Genomic DNA, 19870 nt, shown 5'->3' with positions numbered 1-19870 from the left:
TCCTGGTCCACCTGCTGAGGCAGGGGAGGAACACCCTAGACCCCCATATCACCCTCCTGGTCCACCTGCTGAGGCAGGGGAGGAACACCCTAGACCCCGTACCACCCTCCTGGTCCACCTGCTAAGGTACGGGAGGAACACCCTAGACCCCATACCACCCTCCTGGTCCACCTGCTAAGGTACGGGAGGAACACCCTAGACCCCATACCACCCTTCACATACAAAGGGTCTTCATACATTATGAGTAATGGAAGAAAGGTTGCAGCATGTATACTGTACCTGTATTAAAGAAGTCATCAGGAGTGCGGCCGGCAGCCATGAGCCACTTGAGCCAGTCGATGGTGTCCCAGTTCTTGATGCGCATGGCTGGGTTCAACAGCAGGTCCAGCAGTTCGCCCAGCACCTGCAATAACAATTAAACAATTATATTCTATGTATAAACCTTATAACTTACTTAAGGATAAAATTATAGATATAAAAGACAAGTGTTTTTCTGAAGGCAATTAAGCAGATGTAAGCAGGAAAATTACCTGATCATGATGTATCATCGGTAATTTTTAATACAAGTTTGAAATTATGATGCAGAACTCGATAAGCAAATACTTCACGAAACTCCAAGTACTTAAAATGTGTATCGATGTTCACTGTGGACTAAAACCCAAGTATTGAATCGAACAAAACATCACACTGAAAAACTCTTGGTGGCTCCTCTTAGGTAAAGGCACCAATTCATTAGATCGGTTAGTAACAATCAGGCAACTGATGAAATTCAAATGCCAACTGAACACACAAGGCCAGACTTTAAATACAGTGTATGTCAACATTTTGTCGTCCACGGGAAGCAGCCCTTGCTACACCCTCCAATATTATCATCAGGTGGCAGTTCAGGTTACAGGGTCACCTGCCAGCTGCACACCTTCATCAACCCACATTATCCAACCCTCAACAGTGGCCAACCCTTCCAGAACCACAGATAACAACACCAGTAAAATACCCTGCTTTTCCACAAATATGGTATCATTCATATTTGCAAACATTCAGGGTATAAAAACACACAAAACAAATTAAGTCCACTTTATAGCTGGCCTCCTAAATGAGGCAAATGCAGTGTTTGAAACCCTATCTGAAACACTTTCAAAGGATAATTATGATAAGTGAAATATGGATACCAGAGTACGATCTTTTCAGATGTGACAGGAAACGCAGGTTGCAGGGTGCAGTCAGATTGTAAATCAAGGACACACTCATCTGTACTGAGCTATTAAATTCCACAAATCATATGGTGGAAGTTAATAATCAAAATTGAGATCCTAAACGTGGTTATTGTCCTTGTATGTAAATCACCAGAAGCAGTTTTGAAGACCAACTAATGAAAATGTAATATTGTACTCCTTCGAAAACCTCAAACCCAGCCCTTAACACCAACATGTTAAGGGACTTCAAGCTGTGGTACCTAAAATGGAAGAATGTGGCAAATACTTTATAATTACATCCAAGAGAATACCAGGAAGTTGTCTAAATGAAGTAGTAGGCATCCATCAGTCTCAGGAGACTATGGAGTTGCGCTCTGGTGTCGGCATGGCCTGGAAAGGCCTCACCGGGGCGCAAAGCCAGGGTAGGTTGATTCGGGGGAGAAACTGTTACCCAGGCAGCAGATCCCCCCTCTCCACGGCACTGAAAGTCTCCAATGGAAAGGCATGCGCCAATACGATTGGTTCCAGCGCCGTCGCAGGAACTGTGAGTTCCGGAGATGACTTCGAAGTTGGTGAAAAAGGGCACAAGGACCTCCAACCCCGGAGACCGCCGTGGACGTGGCCGAAGAAGAACCATCCCAACAAGGGCAAGAACGACCCCAGCCTCCTGAAGCAGAGCCTGGGCCGCACGAAGCAGAGCTACAGGACCGGGACGTCCTGCATGTCCTGTATATTTTGTCATTTGTATGTCTAAATGAACAGGCATACAAATGACAAAATTAAGATGTGTGACTGATTTGTCTTAAACCAGCAAATAGTAAAACCAACTAGAAAACACACTAGACCTTATTTTTCACAAATAATGACAACCTGATTAGAAGCATAATAACAAATACCTGTTACTCAGATCATAACCTAATTAGTTGTCTAACATGGGTAACAGACCTGTGCAGCCAGTCCTAAATCCTAGAAGACAAGTCAGCAAATTTCAATAATAAACAAATTAACTGGAAATTGATCAACCGTGACCTCACAAAAATAAGCTGGGGAGAACAATAAGAAAATGGAAACCTAAATCAGTGCCTTGAAAAAATATGCTTAGTAACTCAAGAAATATGCTCAAGCTACATAGAGTACAGTACAGTACCTCTAAAAGAAAAAAAAACAAGACAGATGCAAACTGAAACGGAAATGGTGCTCCCTCTATAGCCAAATAAACAAATCACATAACTTGAATGCCCAATTCTGCCCCAAGAATGGCATGGAAGGGTATGTATAGAAATAGGAACGATTGAACTAGAGCTACAAGAATCATACAAAATTCACGACAGGCAGAGAAAACAAAATGCTATCGGTAAAGGAGAGGGAAACCCCAATTACTTTTTCTCCTATACAAAATTAAGAACAAAGGAAACATTTAGTACTAGACACCTGTGCAAGGATGATGGAACTTTCACACATGACAACAAATGAATGAGTAAAATACAATACTGAGAAAATACAGTGACACCTCGGCTTACAAATGCTCCTCTTTACGATTTTTTGGGGTTACGAGCCCAATTTCTTTGCAAAATTTAAATCAGGTTACTGCCACAAGTTACATACTGTAGTTTATTGATATGCGTATTTCGACTTAACGCATGGTTCCTGGTGGCACAATCACCCACGCTTCAGTTTACCAGTGCCTCCCCGATCCAGTGTCGATCCCTCTTGAATTCTTTGCAAGGCATTTCATAGTTTTTCTGCTTTTGGGGGTTTTGACATAAAAGTAATTATTATACTGTATATCACACCACGGGTACCAAGAAAGTCGGTGGTAAAGTTCAACTTAAGAAAACACATGTGAGAATGACCATAAAGTCATCATCATCAATTTCCTAACAAACAGAACCCAGCATGTAATAGTCAACAACGTAAAATCTGAATCATCCACTGTGAAAAGCTCAGTCTGCCAGGGTACTCTGCTTGCTCCAGTACTCTCTCATTCTCAAATCACACAGACTAGGCCACAAACTATAGTACTGAATCATTCACTGCAAATGACACATTTTCATACGAGTAGACAATAGAAGACGCAGCAAACCTCCAATCTAATGTAAAACAGGTCTTTCAGAAAATAATGTTTAAGGGGCCAATAGAATCAAATACAGGTATGCCAAAAATGAAAACTGGTTCAATTTCAATCAAACTTTTTTGACGAGTTGTATATGAAAAGGATTTAATCTGGTCCAAGTCTCAGCATCGTAGCATAAATAGGAAGGGAGAAAAAAATATTGAAGTAGGTGTCAAAAAATTTCCAAAATGGTCAAAAATTATTATTAAACACAAATGTCAACTGAAATCATGTCTATGACTCAGCTATCACAATAGCATATATTAAAAAAAATTATAATTAGTTCTATTAGAAAAAATTAATTAAAAAAAGTTTTTTTTTTATTTTCAATTTTTTTTTTTTTTTATCAGACGATTTGCATGAAACTTGTACACCTGACTGCACGTATGCCTATCTGTAAGGGTGCCAATTTCGGAGGAAGTTGGTTGATGTCAACCTCAGTTACAGATGGCATCCCCTTAGATTTTATTTTTTACTTAATTATTTTCAAGCAACAAACGTTTTAATTCCCATTTAATTTTTATTCAATTTACATAAAACTTACACATTGTATGTAGAGTGTAAATCTCTACAAATTCATGTCAATTTGTATTCCTAAGTTCATTTATTGATTTTATAATAGCAATAAACATGATATTTTTACATAATTTTGGGGGGGTAACTTTAACTACTCGTATTAGGAAAACTAAAAATTTTTTGGAAATTAATCGACATGATATCCTTTATTATATGCTAATGTGTCAGAAAAGTGTCATAGAATGATTATATCTACAAGGTGTGGTCCTGAATATCCACTTGAAAATGTGTAATATTCGTTGAAAAAACACACAAAAAAAATCTCCCTTTCTATTTAGGCTGCAATACTCAAACTTGGAACAATTGCAGCCCTTTTTTTTACAACTAATCAAAAAATATTAGATGACATTGAACAACTTTTAATAAACGTTCTCTTGGCCCCTTAATGAGGGTAAGTTCCAGCTCCTGCGCTATGGAAAAAATTAAAATCTAAAAACAGAAACCACATATAAAATGCAGTCAAATCATACCATAGAATGAAAAAGCAATGTAAGGGATCAGGGAGTAATCATGTCAGAAGACCTTACCACTAAAAAACATACTGTAATAAAGTTCCTGTCACAACTGAAAGAAAAATGAAAGGTTGGACAAGAATCTTTCAATTCAATTTCTTTCTTTATTATGCACCCCATACCCATCCCGTGGGTAGTGGTGTAAAGGATTACAGAGGCACATAATTGGTTCAGGAACTGAACCCTCTAGTTCGTTTAGCCAAGTAAATAACAATCTTTCGATGCTAATTACAAAATTAGTAATGCTATATATATGCAAGTACACATACTCATACATACATGTACATATATATACATACACATACATATTTATTCACCCACACAAATACACATCAATAATCTTTTGTGTCACAAGTGATTCAGCAAGAGGCTCATAACAGTCACTATACAAGGCACTTTACATCTATGATGAGTTACACAGTTACTAGTCTTGCTGCACACCCACCCAGCTGGGCAGCAGCTTTACAGTCATGTGCATGCATTACCTACAGTAAGCAAATTTTGGATACTTCGCTAAGATTTCAGGCAGCACATCATTATGAATGAAGTACTTGCACATTTCTTGGACACTATTGATGATGTAATCTCTAAATTCTGCGATTTTTTTCACATTCCATTATGTAATGACAAAGTATGTAACTAGTTCTGCTGACAGTTTACATTTAGTCAAATCTACATCAGCAGATGTTATAAATTCCCTGAGGTAATTGTAGCCAAGCCTAAGCCTAGCAGTGGTAACATCTAGAAGTCTGCTAACCTTATTGGATGACCCATAGATGTACGTTACTTCCAAACAAGGTATTCCAAACAAATGATGGTACTTTTCAAGACTAGTGTTTTCTAGAGTAAAATTTTGTTGCACAATAACAGCCCCATTGAAAGCTGGAAATCTTGAGGTTATCTTGAGTATTTTGTATGTAGACCTGATTTACATATGATTCGAGGTTTGCTGTGTGCTGTGTCCTCTATATTGTCTCCTCTCATAAAAATCCTAGCGTCATCTACAAAGGATGATACGGTACTGTTGATTGTGTCCTTGTCTATGTCTGATATAAGCATGAGAAAATGTACTTGAGCAAGCACAGTATCCCAAGGTACTGTGGATCTGGACCATTACGGTTGATGGTCCAGATTTTATTTTGTTGACTATTACACATTGGGTTCTATTAGTCAGGAAACTGTTGATCAGTCTGTCTATTTTTCCAGTAATTCCTTTTGAATGCATTTTGTGTGCAATAACACCATGGTCACATTTGTCAAAGGCTTTTGCGAAATCTGTGTAAATTACATCAGCGTTACGTTTGTCTTCCATGGCATCTAATGCCATGTCATAGTGGTCCAGCAACTGTGACAGGCAAGAGCGCCCTGTTCTGAAACCATGTTGTCCAGGGTTTTGGAGATGCTGTAATTCCATGTATTTTGTGATCTTACTTCTTAGCACTCTTTCAAAGATTTTTATGTGTGATGATAGTGCTATCAATCTTGTAATTTTTTGCCTTTGCCTTATTTCTTTCCTTATGGAGTGGTGCTATCCTTACTGTTTTTAGTATGTCCGGAATAATGCCAGTATCTAGGCTGTCTCCAAAGAATGGGAAGAGCCTGCAATAGTGGTTTTTTACAGTTCTTGATGAATATAGAAATGGTTTTTTACTGTTCTTGATGAATATAGTTCCAAGAATGAGAGCCTGGTGCAGAATGCATAGACATACTGTCTATGGCTTCTTCAAAATCCAGTGGGGAGAGGATAACATTTGATACACGATTTGATGTTGGTATCACATCCCTGAAAAATTAATTTGGATTATCAATCTTCAGTGTGTTTTGTGGCTTGCTGAAAACAGTTTTACTGATTCCTCAGTATTTCTCTCATTTCTTTGAATTGTGCCCTGACAAAAGCCTGTCATTTCCTATCATGTTTCTATATATGTGTCACACGATTAAGTATTTCGTGTTTGCACTTACGCATTATCATAAAACTTAATTATCAAACAAAGAAAATACATCAATCATGTATTTATCAATTCAAGAGGTTAAAATACTTCTTAACTAAAGCACACTTTCCAAAACAAAAGGGTTAGGTGTGGGATGTTTTCTGGGGTTTGAAGCAACTCGTCCTGGTGTCCTCTGCAGATTTGTGGTACCGCAGCCATGATGCGACATATGGCTCAGGATTCCACTGAACTAGAGGAGGTCCTTTTAGTTTAACAAATGTAAGTGCTGATACATGATTTATGAGAATTCTTGAATGTAGTATTATTATCAAGTTCATGTGATTGAATCCCTTCTCACACTCAGCAGTACTAATAGGAATAACTTGTAAACAGTTCAGTAATGCGTGTAAATCTTTGAGGATGCAGCATCCATAACCCTCCACATACTGTAGTCTCTTAAAGGCATTTAGTGCAGAGTAAGAAGAAAGCTTAAACCTCTTAGAGAGATATTTCAGCTTCTCTGTAATTAGGTGGTATTTCATCAGGCCAGTAGTAATTTTCAAGAACAGATTTCATTTAGCGGTGATTTATATCACAGAGTACTTTGAAGTTCAGAAATTTGAGAGCCTTTCATGGATGTTGTTGTAAACATACGGTGCTGCAAACTGTTAACAAAACTATTAAAAAACTGTTGATAATTGGAGACAATTTTCTTGTAGCTTTGTATAGTAATTCCTGCACACTTCTTTTCAATTGCCCTTTGAGCTTCTAAAGTTCTAGTGCCAGGTTTCTCTTTTTAGTCCACGTGTGGATGCAGTTGGACGCACGAGGTCACAAGTGGTGCCCGCATTCATCAACTAAATATTGCCAGGACTCAACTCAGTAGTTGTCAACAACAGTCAGCAGAACTGCATATTCTAACTTTGGCCTAACAAAAGTCGTGAACAATTTCTTTAGTATTTCGCCATCCATATATTTAAAAGCAATTCTGAAGTTAGAAGCGTGGCGTAGGCTCCTCGCACAACATTCTTCATGTGGTCTTCAGGTGATAGTTTTCAGGTGATAGATAGTAAAGATTTCTCTCATAATATATAGGTTGTGTGGGGTCTATTTGTTCTATTCCACATGGCATTTATTCACATTAAATTCCATTTGCCAAGTGGTGCTCCATATACTTATTTTGTCCAGGTATTGTTGAAGGGCATGACAATCATCTAAGTTTCTTATCCTTCCTATTATCCTAGCATCATCAGCAAACATGTTCATATAATTCTGTATACCAACTGGTAGATCATTAATATGTAGACAATAAATATCACTGGTGCAAGAACTGAACCCTGTGTTACGCCACTTGTGACATTTCTCCAGTCCGATACAGTGCCTCCGATTACTGCCCTCATTTTTCAATGTCAGAAAATTTTTCATCCAAGTTAGAAGTTTACCTGTCACCCCTCCAATATTTTCTAATATTTCCAACGTGCATTGGGTATTATGTTTCCACATTCATTCCAGTACAATTCAGCCTGTTAACTTTAAAAATACTGTATATAAAAATTTAAATACAGGTACAGCAGACAAATTGCACGGAAAAGGGATTCGCTCAAACGAGCTCGAAACTCGTTACGGTGGCACCTCACCTAACGATTGCCCTGACTTACGATAATTTTGAGCTACGATATAAATTTGATCGGAAAATGCAACTACTACGATTGTGTCGTCGACTAACAATTTTCGTTGATACATGTTCAGGTCGACCGAGCGCATGGTTCCCGGTCGTGTGGGCCGACCTGCCTCAGTTTACTAGAGCCACCAGCTTAGTGATGATCACGCTTATAAGAATTTTTTTGGGGGGCGATTTTTTTGCTTTTTGAACATAAAACTGATTATTATATATGCCAGGAGGATGGGAGGATGCCAGCTCAGACAAACCAGCGGCTGAAAGATTTATTGGGGAATTGAAAGATTTTGTGCACAGTGAGGCATACCTACCACAACAAGTGTTTAATTGTGACAAGACAGGGCTATGTATTCTGGAAAATATTGCCTAAGAGGACATATATTACCCAAGAGGAGAATTCATTGCCCGGATACAAGCCTATGAAAAATAGGTTTACTCTTGTGCTGTGTGGTAATGCGAGTGGTGATTTGAAAATTAAACCCTTGCTTGTGTATCCTTCCGGAAATCCAAGAGTTTTAAAAAAATATAATGTGCAGAAAAACAAAATGTGTGTGATGTGGAGGGCTAAGGCATGGGGTGACTAGGCAATTTTTTACCGAGTGGGTGAATGAGGTGGTGTGCCCTGCAATCAAAAAATATCTGCAGAACAGTTTGCCACTCAAAGCCCTGCTTCTCCTCGACAATGCTCCTGCCCATCCTCCAGGCTTGGAGGATTCACTGATGGAGGAATTTAGTTTTGTTACAGTAAAGTTCCTTCCTCCCAACACCACTCCTCTACTTCAGTCTATGGACCAGAAAATCATTGCCAATTTTAATAAACTTTATGAAAGGGCGCATGCAAAGGGCATGTGTCGAAGTGACGGATGCCACAAACCTCTCCCTCAAAGAGTTCTGGAAAAAACATTTTACCATTTGTAGTACTGTATTTATAACTCGTAGACAAAGCCTGGCAAGAAGTGACTAAGAACCATGATCTCTGGCAGGAGAAAATTGTGGCCTGAATGTGTTGCAGAATGAGACTGAGCCTGAACTTAAAGTGCCTCTTGTTGAGGAAATTGTTTCTCTGGGCCAGTAACTGGGCTTGGAGTTGAATAGTGCTGATAATGAGGAGTTGAAGGAGAAACACTGGCAAATAACTGACCACCGAAAAACTCCAAGCTCCTCCTCAAAAAGAGCAGCAACAAGAGGCAGCCCATGAAATTTTTTCAGGGGAGGAGGAGGCAGTACAGAATGTCTCTTCCTCAAAAATTAAGAAAATGTGTGCAGCATTGGGAAGAACTGCAAACTTTTGCTGAAACGACTCACCCAAATCCAGCTGCAGTAGGCCGTTGCTTTAACCTTTTCTATGACACTGTGATGCATCACTATAGACAAATATTAAAACGAAGGGAAAAACAAGTGTCACTAGACACATTTTTAGCGAGATAAACAAGCAGTCAACCACAACCAGGTCCTAGTGGTATGCAGGCTAAATGTAAGAGAGTGTACCCCAGAGAAATCTTCACTGCCTGATGTTATAATGGAAGGGGACTACCCTTCCAAACAGTAACCTCTCTCCTCCCCCTCCTCACCATCTTCCATATGCCATCAAGAGTCCTCAATAAAGGTAAGATAAACATATGTACTGTATTGTAGTTAGAGAAAAAAATTGTATTCAGTAAAATATATTTTTAAGTTAATTTTTTGGGGGGTGTGGAACGGATTAATTCAATTCCTTTATTTCTTATGGGAAAAATCGTTTCGACTTACGATATTTCGACTTATGATACGTCTCTGGGAACGGATTACCATCGTAAATCGAGGCCCCATTGTAATATGTAAATGACAGGTTGGATAACAAAAACCTTTCAAATTAGAGATACTATACCAACGACGATACTTTTCAAGATGCTAGTGCTCTCTAAAGTGGAATACTGTTGCACAATGACAGCCCTTTCAAAGCTGGAGAAATTGCTGACCTGGAGAGCGTGCAGAGATCTTTTACTGTTAGAACCACTACACATAAGGAGCATAACTAGCCGCCCCCCTCAGTGTTCATGATAGAACTTGATAAAACACCTCCAAAGGATACTGATCAACCAGGCTGTGATTCATACATCACTCAATGGGCAGCCATGTCCAACTGCCTAGTTGAGGGGACGCCGAGTCCCGAAATTATCACAAGATAACACAAGGTAGGCCCACCAATGTATTGGCACCTATAAAATTGGCACTGCACTCTTGTGCAAAATACCTCTGTTGAAAAGCAGAGGTGCAATGGGTATGCTAATAGAGAATTTGAACACTAAGAGCCCAGGACTTTTAATCCCTGAACTGCGCACCTGTTTTTGGCAAAAATTTCATGGCGCATTTGTTAAGGACATATTTTTGTTGTCTTTATAAATGTTCAGCTAATGTTAATGTCAAAATGTTTACCAAACTCAATCATTTTCATTTCATATCACACAGAACGATAAAAACCTTAAAATATGGCCCAAATAAAAAAAATCACAACCCTCAGAGCACCTTCAGATGCTTTGCACAGTGCAGTGGTTAGAGACTCTCCCTCTATATACATAAGGGACATTACTAGCTCACCTCTCTCAGTGTTCAAATTTAGGAACCTTGATAAACACCTTCAAAGGATACCTGATCAATCGGGCTGTAATCCATGTATCAGCTGTGACCAGCAACATCTTGAGAGGTTATCTTGAGATGATTTCGGGGCTTTTAGTGTCCCCGCGGCCCGGTCCTCGACCAGGCCTCCACCCCCCAGGAAGCAGCCCGTGACAGCTGACTAACACCCAGGTACCTATTTTACTGCTAGGTAACAGGGGCATAGGGTGAAAGAAACTCTGCCCATTGTTTCTCGCCGGCGCCCGGGATCGACCCCGGGACCACAGGATCACAAGTCCAGCGTGCTGTCCGCTCGGCCGACCGGCTCCCATCTAACTGCCTGGATGTACAGATCACCTAGAGTGTACATGGAGAGGGTTCAGGGATTTCTACTCCCAGAACCTGGCCTGAGGCCAGGCTCAACTTATGATAACTTGACCCAACAGCCTTTGCTTGGAGTGGCCCGCAGGCCCACATTCACTGCAACACAGATGGTCCAGCACTTTTTGTAGGAACCTTTCTAAAGCCACTGGTATGCACAGCATTTCTGGCAATTATTATCTAAGAATGTCGATAACAGTACTGTGTTAGGAAATACTGGATAATGTACACTGTGAAATCCTTAAAAATCAGATGAAACTAACAAAAACTTAATAAATGGGGGATCAGAGACTAAATTTCCAACCAAACGATGTGCCAGTGGCAATCACCAACACTTAACTGAAGGTGAAGAAGAGACTCAAAATAGTGTAAATATATTAAATAAATATAAATATATAAATTAGAAATATAAATAGAGAAGAAATAATGAAAGAGTTTCTCAATTAGGCCTATGACTGGCAGTATTATCCTACCATAAACAAATTTTACATTGATAAATTGTGCACTTACCTGTGTACGCGGTATCAGCGAATCCTTGGGCGACAAGTTTCTTAAGCATTCATCCCGAAGGTATTTTGCTGCATAACGTTTACCTTTCTTGAGCAGCACTTGAGCTGTCAGGATATCCATATGGGTGGAGGAGCAACCCAGGCTAGGGCCAGAGCCTCCTTCCCCACCACCTGCCTCTGCCATGCTCAATCTCTCGTCACTACTGTTCTCCACTCATGGCATGTCTTTGCACCTCCACTCGTCTACTAACACTACAAAGTGTACTAGTACTATTCAGTGACAGATCGTAATAGCCAACTGTTTTTTATGCTTAAGAAAATTAAAGATCCAGTATAAATCTTTTCCATTCCACTTTTTTTTCCAACGAGTTAATGAATGAGAAAAGAAAAACAGTGAGAGAGCGAGAGAGAGTGTATGAATTCCTGAACCCCTTTATGGTTACAAAAGAAAGAGCATAGGCTACTCATTGTGCCCCCATCTTTTGTTTATTTGAAATATTTTAAATATATTATATGAAATATTTGTAAAGTTTTCAGTGGTTCTGCCAGACTACCTAAAAACTTGTGTAGGCTACCCCCTATTCCTGTGTACAGTATCCTAGTGGAAGCCCCACAATAGTCAAGTGGGAACCCCACAAAGATCAGTAAAGTATTCGCCCCAATAATGTTTCTGAGCTATTGTATGATTGTTGCAAATACAATTTTTTTTAGAAGAATAAATTCCAAAGATTGTAAAACATATTACAGTAGTATTAAATAGAGACTTGGAAAACAACGAGCAAAACATATTAGATGGAATTCAATGTAGATAAATGCCACATAATGAAAGATTATACAGTACAATGATCTGCTCAGAAATTAGTCAAGAAGAGGACTTAGATAGCACTGTACAGTATCTAATGAACAAGCAAACATTTATCACCACAAATGCTAAAGTAGGAATGGATTATGTGAATGTAGCAAATTTTATGATAACCTTTACCCCACGGTTAGACCAACACATGTATATACTGTACTGTACAGTACTAACAAAAATAATAAATATACTTGTAAAACTAAATAATATATATATACAGTATATCTTAATATATATATATCTTAATTGTTGATATATGCATCTAGAGTATGATGTCCATACACAAAACATACCTATCACTAGCCAAGTGTAATGTTGTCAAACTTGAAATTTAAACAATATTAAAACAAAACATTTTCCAAGAATTCTACATTTGATGAATGTCATTGGATATAAATCACCAAATGCAAATCATTACTCGTTTAAAGGCCCACTTATGAAAATACAATGCTGTTTAAAAAGCATCACAAACCCTGCCCCAAACACCATCTTGTTAACAGGCTAAATGAATAGTTACATACAAATGCCCTCACCCAGTAGTCAACAAAGTAAAATCTAGATCCACCAAAAAAATGCTCATTCCCCAAAGTACTGTACTGTGTTGTGCTTGCTCGGGTACTTTTTCCCATCCTTATATCAGACAAGGGTACAAACTATAGTACTGTATACTATGATTTTCACGAGCGTAGATAACATAAGACACGGCAAACCTCCAATTTGATGTTAATCAGATTTTTCATTGGGCCACAGAAAATAACATGATGTTTAATATTGATCAATTCCAGCTACTGCACTATGGGAAAAAACCAAATATCAAAACAGAAACCACGTATAAAACACAGTCAAGCCACACTATTGAAAGAAAAAGCCATCCTACTGATGATACTTTTTAAGACACTAGTGCTCTCTAAGGTGGAATATTGTTGCATACTAACAGCCCCATTGAAAACTGGAGAAATTGCTGACCTGGAGAACACGAAAGGGCCTTTTTATTGCCTGAATCCCCCTCAATAACACATCTAAATTATTGGAGCCACTTAACAATTTCAAATCTGTATTCTCTAGATACCAAGTGAGAGATGTATACTGTAATAATTTGCACTTGAAAAATATTACAGGGAAATGGTTCCAAATCTGCACATGGAAATATAGTAACATCACATGAGATAAGGAGGCAAAGCAGGATGTGCAGAATAACCCTTTTGAAAAGCAGAGGGGCAATAGGTACGCTGAGAGAGAATTCTATCAATATCAAGGCCTCTATTTTCTATTTTCAACATTATAGTCCCCGTGGCACAGTGGTAAGGCACTCGCCCACGCTTTGCCCTGGGTTTGAATCCAGGCCAGGCAGGAATGACTGGTCGCTAATCCTTAACTGTAGTCTGTTCACCCTGCAGTGAATGGGTTGTTAAACGATATGGCAGGTCATATTCCGGGGAAAATGTGGATTAAGGATTAAACTGAAATGCTATGCGTGCTAGTGGCTTTACAAGAATTTAAGAACTCTTGTACAGTATATATAAATAAACAAAAAAATCTCTCCCTCTATACAAAAGCAACATAACTGGCCGACGTCTCACAGTCTTCGAGAGAACTCGATAAACACCTCCAAAGGATAATGGGTCAACCAGGCTGTGAATTCATATATCAGGCTGCAAGCAGCTGCACCCAGCAGCCTGATTCACTAAACCACCAACCAGGAGCCCTGGTCAGAGACTGGGCTATAGGGGCATTTATCTCCAAAACCAATAACAGCTAAACAGATAAGCAGGTAAGGTTAAGAATTATGAGACAGCCTATAAGAACAGTCTGAATGTTTTAGATATGCGCAAAAGATACAGTACCCTTGGAAGATGAAACTTTACTACTAAATATTTCTAGCTTGAAAAAAGTATATTTGGTTAGGTAATAGCTTTACTGCTGGTTATGATCTCAAGTAAGTTACTGTATTTCTATTTTGGATTATACAATATATCCAATATCAATTTAGCATGTGACCAAGTCAAACTTGGCATTATCCACAACAGCCCAAGATGTTCACCAAAAATGTAAAGGTTTGCAAAGCTCTAGCACCATTTCTTCTCAACTTGCAATCGAGAATCCCGGGTTCGAATCCAAGGTGGGGCAGAAATGCAGAGGGTGCTTTTGGCTTGGCACCAAGTCCACTAGTTCTCCAAATTATTTCTTTTTAATGGCCTGGCTCACACCTCATAATATTATACATTTATTGAAAAACAAAATATGTAAACTCCCTCTGTTTAAGTTATAGCTTCACACAGTTTCCTGGTAACATGCTAACAGCTTTCTTGAAAAACACGAGTGAAATTTATAAAGGAAAATTACGTTAAGGAAAGAGGGGGGGTCTAACCATTTTTTATGGCTCAGAATTTTATTTCAAGTCCTGAAATACTGACCCCCGCTTACTAACCACTATGTGAACTTCTGATTTATTCATTTCAGTTATCCATAATTCTCTGGGCAAGTTAGGTTTGGTTAGTATATACGTACCGTTATATACTGAATAGTATATAAATTTGTATATTTAAATATACAAATTACTGTTGTTGGAAATGGAATGGTTCATCACAAAATTATACGTTTGTTAATTCTAGGATGAATACAAAGTATGTTATTTAGATTATAATCTTGTGTAAGCTTGCACCTAAATAGAACAGCACCATGAGCTTATGTAAATGGTGCAGGTGGTGCAGTGACAGGCCAAGAACTCTGATGTTCCATCACTGATTGGTGTATTATCAACCATAACTAAGATATACTGCACCGTGTGTGCACAATGTACAGGTGGTGAGTTAGGGCAGGGCAGGAGAGGGCCAGTTGAGGCAGGGCAGGAGAGGGCCAGTTGAGGACAGGCGAGGCAAGGCAGGGGAGGACAGGCGAGGCAGGGGAGGACAGGGGAGGCAGGGGAGGACAGGGGAGGCAGGGGAGGACAGGGGAGGCAGGGGAGGACAGGGGAGGCAGGGGAGGACAGGCGAGGCAGGGGAGGACAGGCGAGGCAGGGGAGGACAGGGGAGGCAGGGGAGGACAGGGGAGGACAGGCGAGGACAGGCGAGGCAGGGGAGGACAGGCGAGGACAGGCGAGGCAGGGGAGGACAGGCGAGGACAGGCGAGGCAGGGGAGGACAGGCGAGGACAGGCGAGGCAGGGGAGGACAGGCGAGGACAGGCGAGGCAGGGGAGGACAGGCGAGGCAGGGGAGGACAGGCGAGGACAGGCGAGGACAGGCGAGGCAGGGGAGGACAGGCGAGGCAGGGGAGGACAGGCGAGGACAGGCGAGGCAGGGGAGGACAGGCGAGGACAGGCGAGGCAGGGGAGGACAGGCGAGGACAGGCGAGGCAGGGGAGGACAGGCGAGGACAGGCGAGGCAGGTGAGGACAGGCGAGGCAGGGGAGGACAGGCGAGGACAGGCGAGGCAGGGGAGGACAGGCGAGGACAGGCGAGGCAGGGGAGGACAGGCGAGGCAGGGGAGGACAGGCGAGGACAGGCGAGGCAGGGGAGGACAGGCGAGGACAGGCGAGGACAGGCGAGGACAGGCGAGGCAGGGGAGGACAGGCGAGGCAGGGGAGGACAGGCGAGGCAGGGGAGGACAGGCGAGGACAGGCGAGGCAGGGGAGGACAGGCGAGGACAGGGGAGGACAGGCGAGGACAGGCGAGACAGGGGAGGACAGGCGAGGCAGGGGAGGACAGGCGAGGCAGGGGAGGACAGGCGAGGCAGGGCAGGGGAGGACAGGCGAGGCAGGGCAGGGGAGGACAGGCGAGGCAGGGCAGGGGAGGACAGGCGAGGCAGGGCAGGCGAGGCAGGGGAGGCAGGGCAGGGGAGGACAGGCGAGGCAGGGCAGGGGAGGACAGTTGAGGCAGGGCAGAGGACAGGCGAGGGTGGACAGTTGAGGCAGGACAGGCGAGGGAGGACAGTTGAGGCAGGGCAGGGAAGGACAGGTGAGGCAAGACAGGGCAGGGAAGGACAGGTGAGGCAAGACAGGGCAGGGAAGGACAGGTGAGGCAAGACAGGGCAGGGAAGGACAGGTGAGGCAAGACAGGGCAGGGAAGGACAGGTGAGGCAAGACAGGGCAGGGAAGGACAGGTGAGGCAAGACAGGGCAGGGAAGGACAGGTGAGGCAAGACAGGGCAGGGAAGGACAGGTGAGGCAAGACAGGGCAGGGAAGGACAGGTGAGGCAAGACAGGGCAGGGAAGGACAGGTGAGGCAAGACAGGGCAGGGAAGGACAGGTGAGGCAAGACAGGGCAGGGAAGGACAGGTGAGGCAAGACAGGGCAGGGAAGGACAGGTGAGGCAAGACAGGGCAGGGAAGGACAGGTGAGGCAAGACAGGGCAGGGAAGGACAGGTGAGGCAAGACAGGGCAGGGAAGGACAGGTGAGGCAAGACAGGGCAGGGAAGGACAGGTGAGGCAAGACAGGGCAGGGAAGGACAGGTGAGGCAAGACAGGGCAGGGAAGGACAGGTGAGGCAAGACAGGGCAGGGAAGGACAGGTGAGGCAAGACAGGGCAGGGAAGGACAGGTGAGGCAAGACAGGGCAGGGAAGGACAGGTGAGGCAAGACAGGGCAGGGAAGGACAGGTGAGGCAAGACAGGGCAGGGAAGGACAGGTGAGGCAAGACACGGCAGGGAAGGACAGGTGAGGCAAGACACGGCAGAGGAGACAGGACAGGCAGGGGGAAGACAGGTGAGGCAGGACAGGCGGGGGAAGACAGGGCAGAAGACAGGTGAGGCAGGGCAGGCGGGAAAGGTCAGACGGGGAAAAACCAAGTGAGGCAGGACAGACGGGGGAAGACAGGTGAAGCAGGGAAGGTAATCAGGGTAGCAGAGGGCAATGCTCCCCCCACTGCGTCACCACCACCAACACCCAACATAACAACGCCCACATACACGGTAAAGTGTGTCAGGTGTGTCAGGCAGTGTTGGGATGACATGTGTGCGCGTGTCTACTGCGAGAGATGACGGAGGAGATAGAGAAAGAGAGAGAGAGAGGAGGCGAGTGTGTCATGGTAAGTATAGAGGGAGTGGGGTGAATCAGTCACGTAAGAACAACACTGCCTCGGGAACCACGGCCGCACACTCCGCTCATAAGACATACTGTAACCATCACGTCCCTTGCAATAATTCAACACTGCACACGCATTTGCCGTTCAACACAAGATTTTTGGCAGAATAACACAGCTTTTCACACACACACGAGTCGAGTGGCTCCACTCAGAAGCTCACAGAGGGTTTGACTACCCACAATGCTGCACGGGAGACAAGGAGTGAATGTCGTCAGCCGCGCCTCCGCTCACCCACCTACTTTATTTATTTATTTTATTTTATTTTATTTTATTTATATATATACAAGAAGGTACATTGAGATTGTGAGGATACATAGGATAGTAATTACAATCTTGTAAAGCCACTAGTACGCGCAGCGTTTCGGGCAGGGGGAAAACTTCACAAACTCCTACCACTCCTCGTATTAGGCCTATCTTACAGGCCTATTTACTCGGCTACTCTTCTTCCTTAACGTCAATGTCGCGTCCAACACCACTAAATGTTTGTGTATATAGATAATATTTATAATGTTTTGTTATTGGGGGTTTATGTACATATTATGTACCCTGCCCTGCCCTGGTGACTCTCTATTACTCCCTCGTCTATCCATATCTCAACTATGGTATTTGTGCTTGGGGTTCTACTACCCAAAATCATTTACGTCCTCTAATTACTCAACACAAAGCTGCAATTAGGACAATATCCAACTCTGACCCCAGACATCACTCGGTACCCCTACTCAAATCTCTGAATATGTTAGACATTAAGTCACTGCACATTCTCTCATGTGTATTATACATATATATAACGCTAAACTGTAATGCCAATCCTGACCTCAAAAGCTTCATAGAAGGTTGTAACAGAACCCATGAGCACCACACCAGATATAAATACAGTTTTGATATTCCTAGAGTACGACTTAATCAAACTAGAAATGCTCTACAAATCAAGGGACCCAGATTGTGGAATGACCTTCCCAACCATGTTAAAGACTGTACCTCTCTCAACCAGTTTAAAATAAAAACGAAGCTATACCTAATAAATTCCCTGTAACCTACCTTACCCCTCTAATGTCATCCAATGTCTGTTTTTGTTAAAGAGCGCTGTTTGTCGACAAAATTGTATTTGTGCTGCTTTTTCAGCTATGTTTTCATTCCATGTTTTCATTTTACTCTTTATGCTCAATTAGTATTAAGCTTTAGTCATTTAAGTTTTTTATGCCCGAAACGCTTTGCGTAATAGTGGCTTTAGGCATTGTATGTACTAGCCCTAACTATAAATCCATCACTCTTTGTAAAATCTCTTTTATGTATGTACCTTACCTAAATAAACATTTTGATTTTGATTTTGATTTTTTTGATATAAGGAAGCTACACTGACTGACAACTTCATTCATTTATTTATTTATTTATAAACAAGAAAATATATTGGGTTTATGAGAGTATATAGCATTGATGTTATTACATTCTTATAAAGCCACTAGCATGCATAGCGTTTCGGGCAGGTCCTTAATCTAACATAATTTTAAGTAGGTAATTTCTAGCTAAATTAAAAAATGTTAACGGGTACATTGTAAGAAAATTTGAACAGAACAAAGATTAGTAGGTACATTAAAGTAAAATTTGAGGGTTATCAACAGGTACATTGTAGCATAATTTGAAGATTATTTCAAGGTACAATGCAGTAAAATATGTGTTCAATATAACAACAATGATATAAGATGATAGCAGTGATTACAATTGTTAAGGTACATGGCTTAGGCACATATAGTGTGGGAGTAGGTAGCACAAGATACAGTGCAAGTTTAAAGCACTTGGTAGGAAACTATGAAAATTAAATTAGGTACGTTTTGGTTTTATTTTTGAATAAGCCAAAAGTTGGACAGCTTTTCAATTCGTTAGGGTGCGAGTTCCATAGAGGAGGTGCCTTTATTTGCATAGAGTGTTTACACAGATTAAGTTTGACTTTGGGGATAACAAAAAGACATTTATTCTGGTGTGGTGATTATGGGTTCTATTACATCTGTCCAGGAAGAGTTTCAGAAGAGGGTTTGCATTTAAGAACAGGGTTTTGTAAATGTAAATGGCACAAGAGAATGTGTGGAGTGTTTAGTTTAGTTCATTTATTATGCACCCCATACCCGTCTTGTGGGCGGTAGTGGAAAGGGTTACAGAGGCACATAATGGGCTCAGGGGCTGAACCCCACAATTCATTTAGCTAAGCAAGTTACAATCTTGATGAGCTAGTTACAAAATTCAGTATAAGCCGTCACATCAACAATGGGTTCGAGATCGACCTCAAGTACAGTTTCTAAATTAAACAACTGACATGTGGAGAGCTAGTGTCACAATTGATATGTTTGTCCTGCACACCGCCCCCCATCCAGTGGGCAGCGGTGGATAGGTTACAATCACTTAGTTACTACCTACAGTTTGCAAACTGAGGATATTTGGCTAAAATTTCTGGTAGCA

At 41.7% G+C, this 19870-nt stretch overlaps 1 protein-coding gene across 1 annotated transcript in view; it reads right to left on the bottom strand.

Moving 5' to 3' along the window:
* Ubr3 (Ubr3 ubiquitin ligase) overlaps window positions 1-15248 on the bottom strand; it is a 150521-nt gene extending 135273 nt beyond the window's left edge. The window contains 2 exon segments of the mRNA XM_069302505.1: window positions 280-403; window positions 11490-15248. Coding sequence (XP_069158606.1) covers window positions 280-403; window positions 11490-11672 — 307 coding nt within the window. The 5' untranslated portion in view covers window positions 11673-15248.
* Between the last annotated feature and the right edge of the window lie 4622 nt (window positions 15249-19870).

This window comes from Procambarus clarkii, chromosome 48 (genome assembly GCF_040958095.1).
Source record: "Procambarus clarkii isolate CNS0578487 chromosome 48, FALCON_Pclarkii_2.0, whole genome shotgun sequence".
In the NCBI taxonomy this organism is placed as follows: Eukaryota; Metazoa; Arthropoda; class Malacostraca; order Decapoda; family Cambaridae; genus Procambarus; species Procambarus clarkii.
The sequence above is the reverse complement of the archived record's forward strand: the minus strand, read 5'-3'. Positions and strand labels throughout refer to the sequence as shown.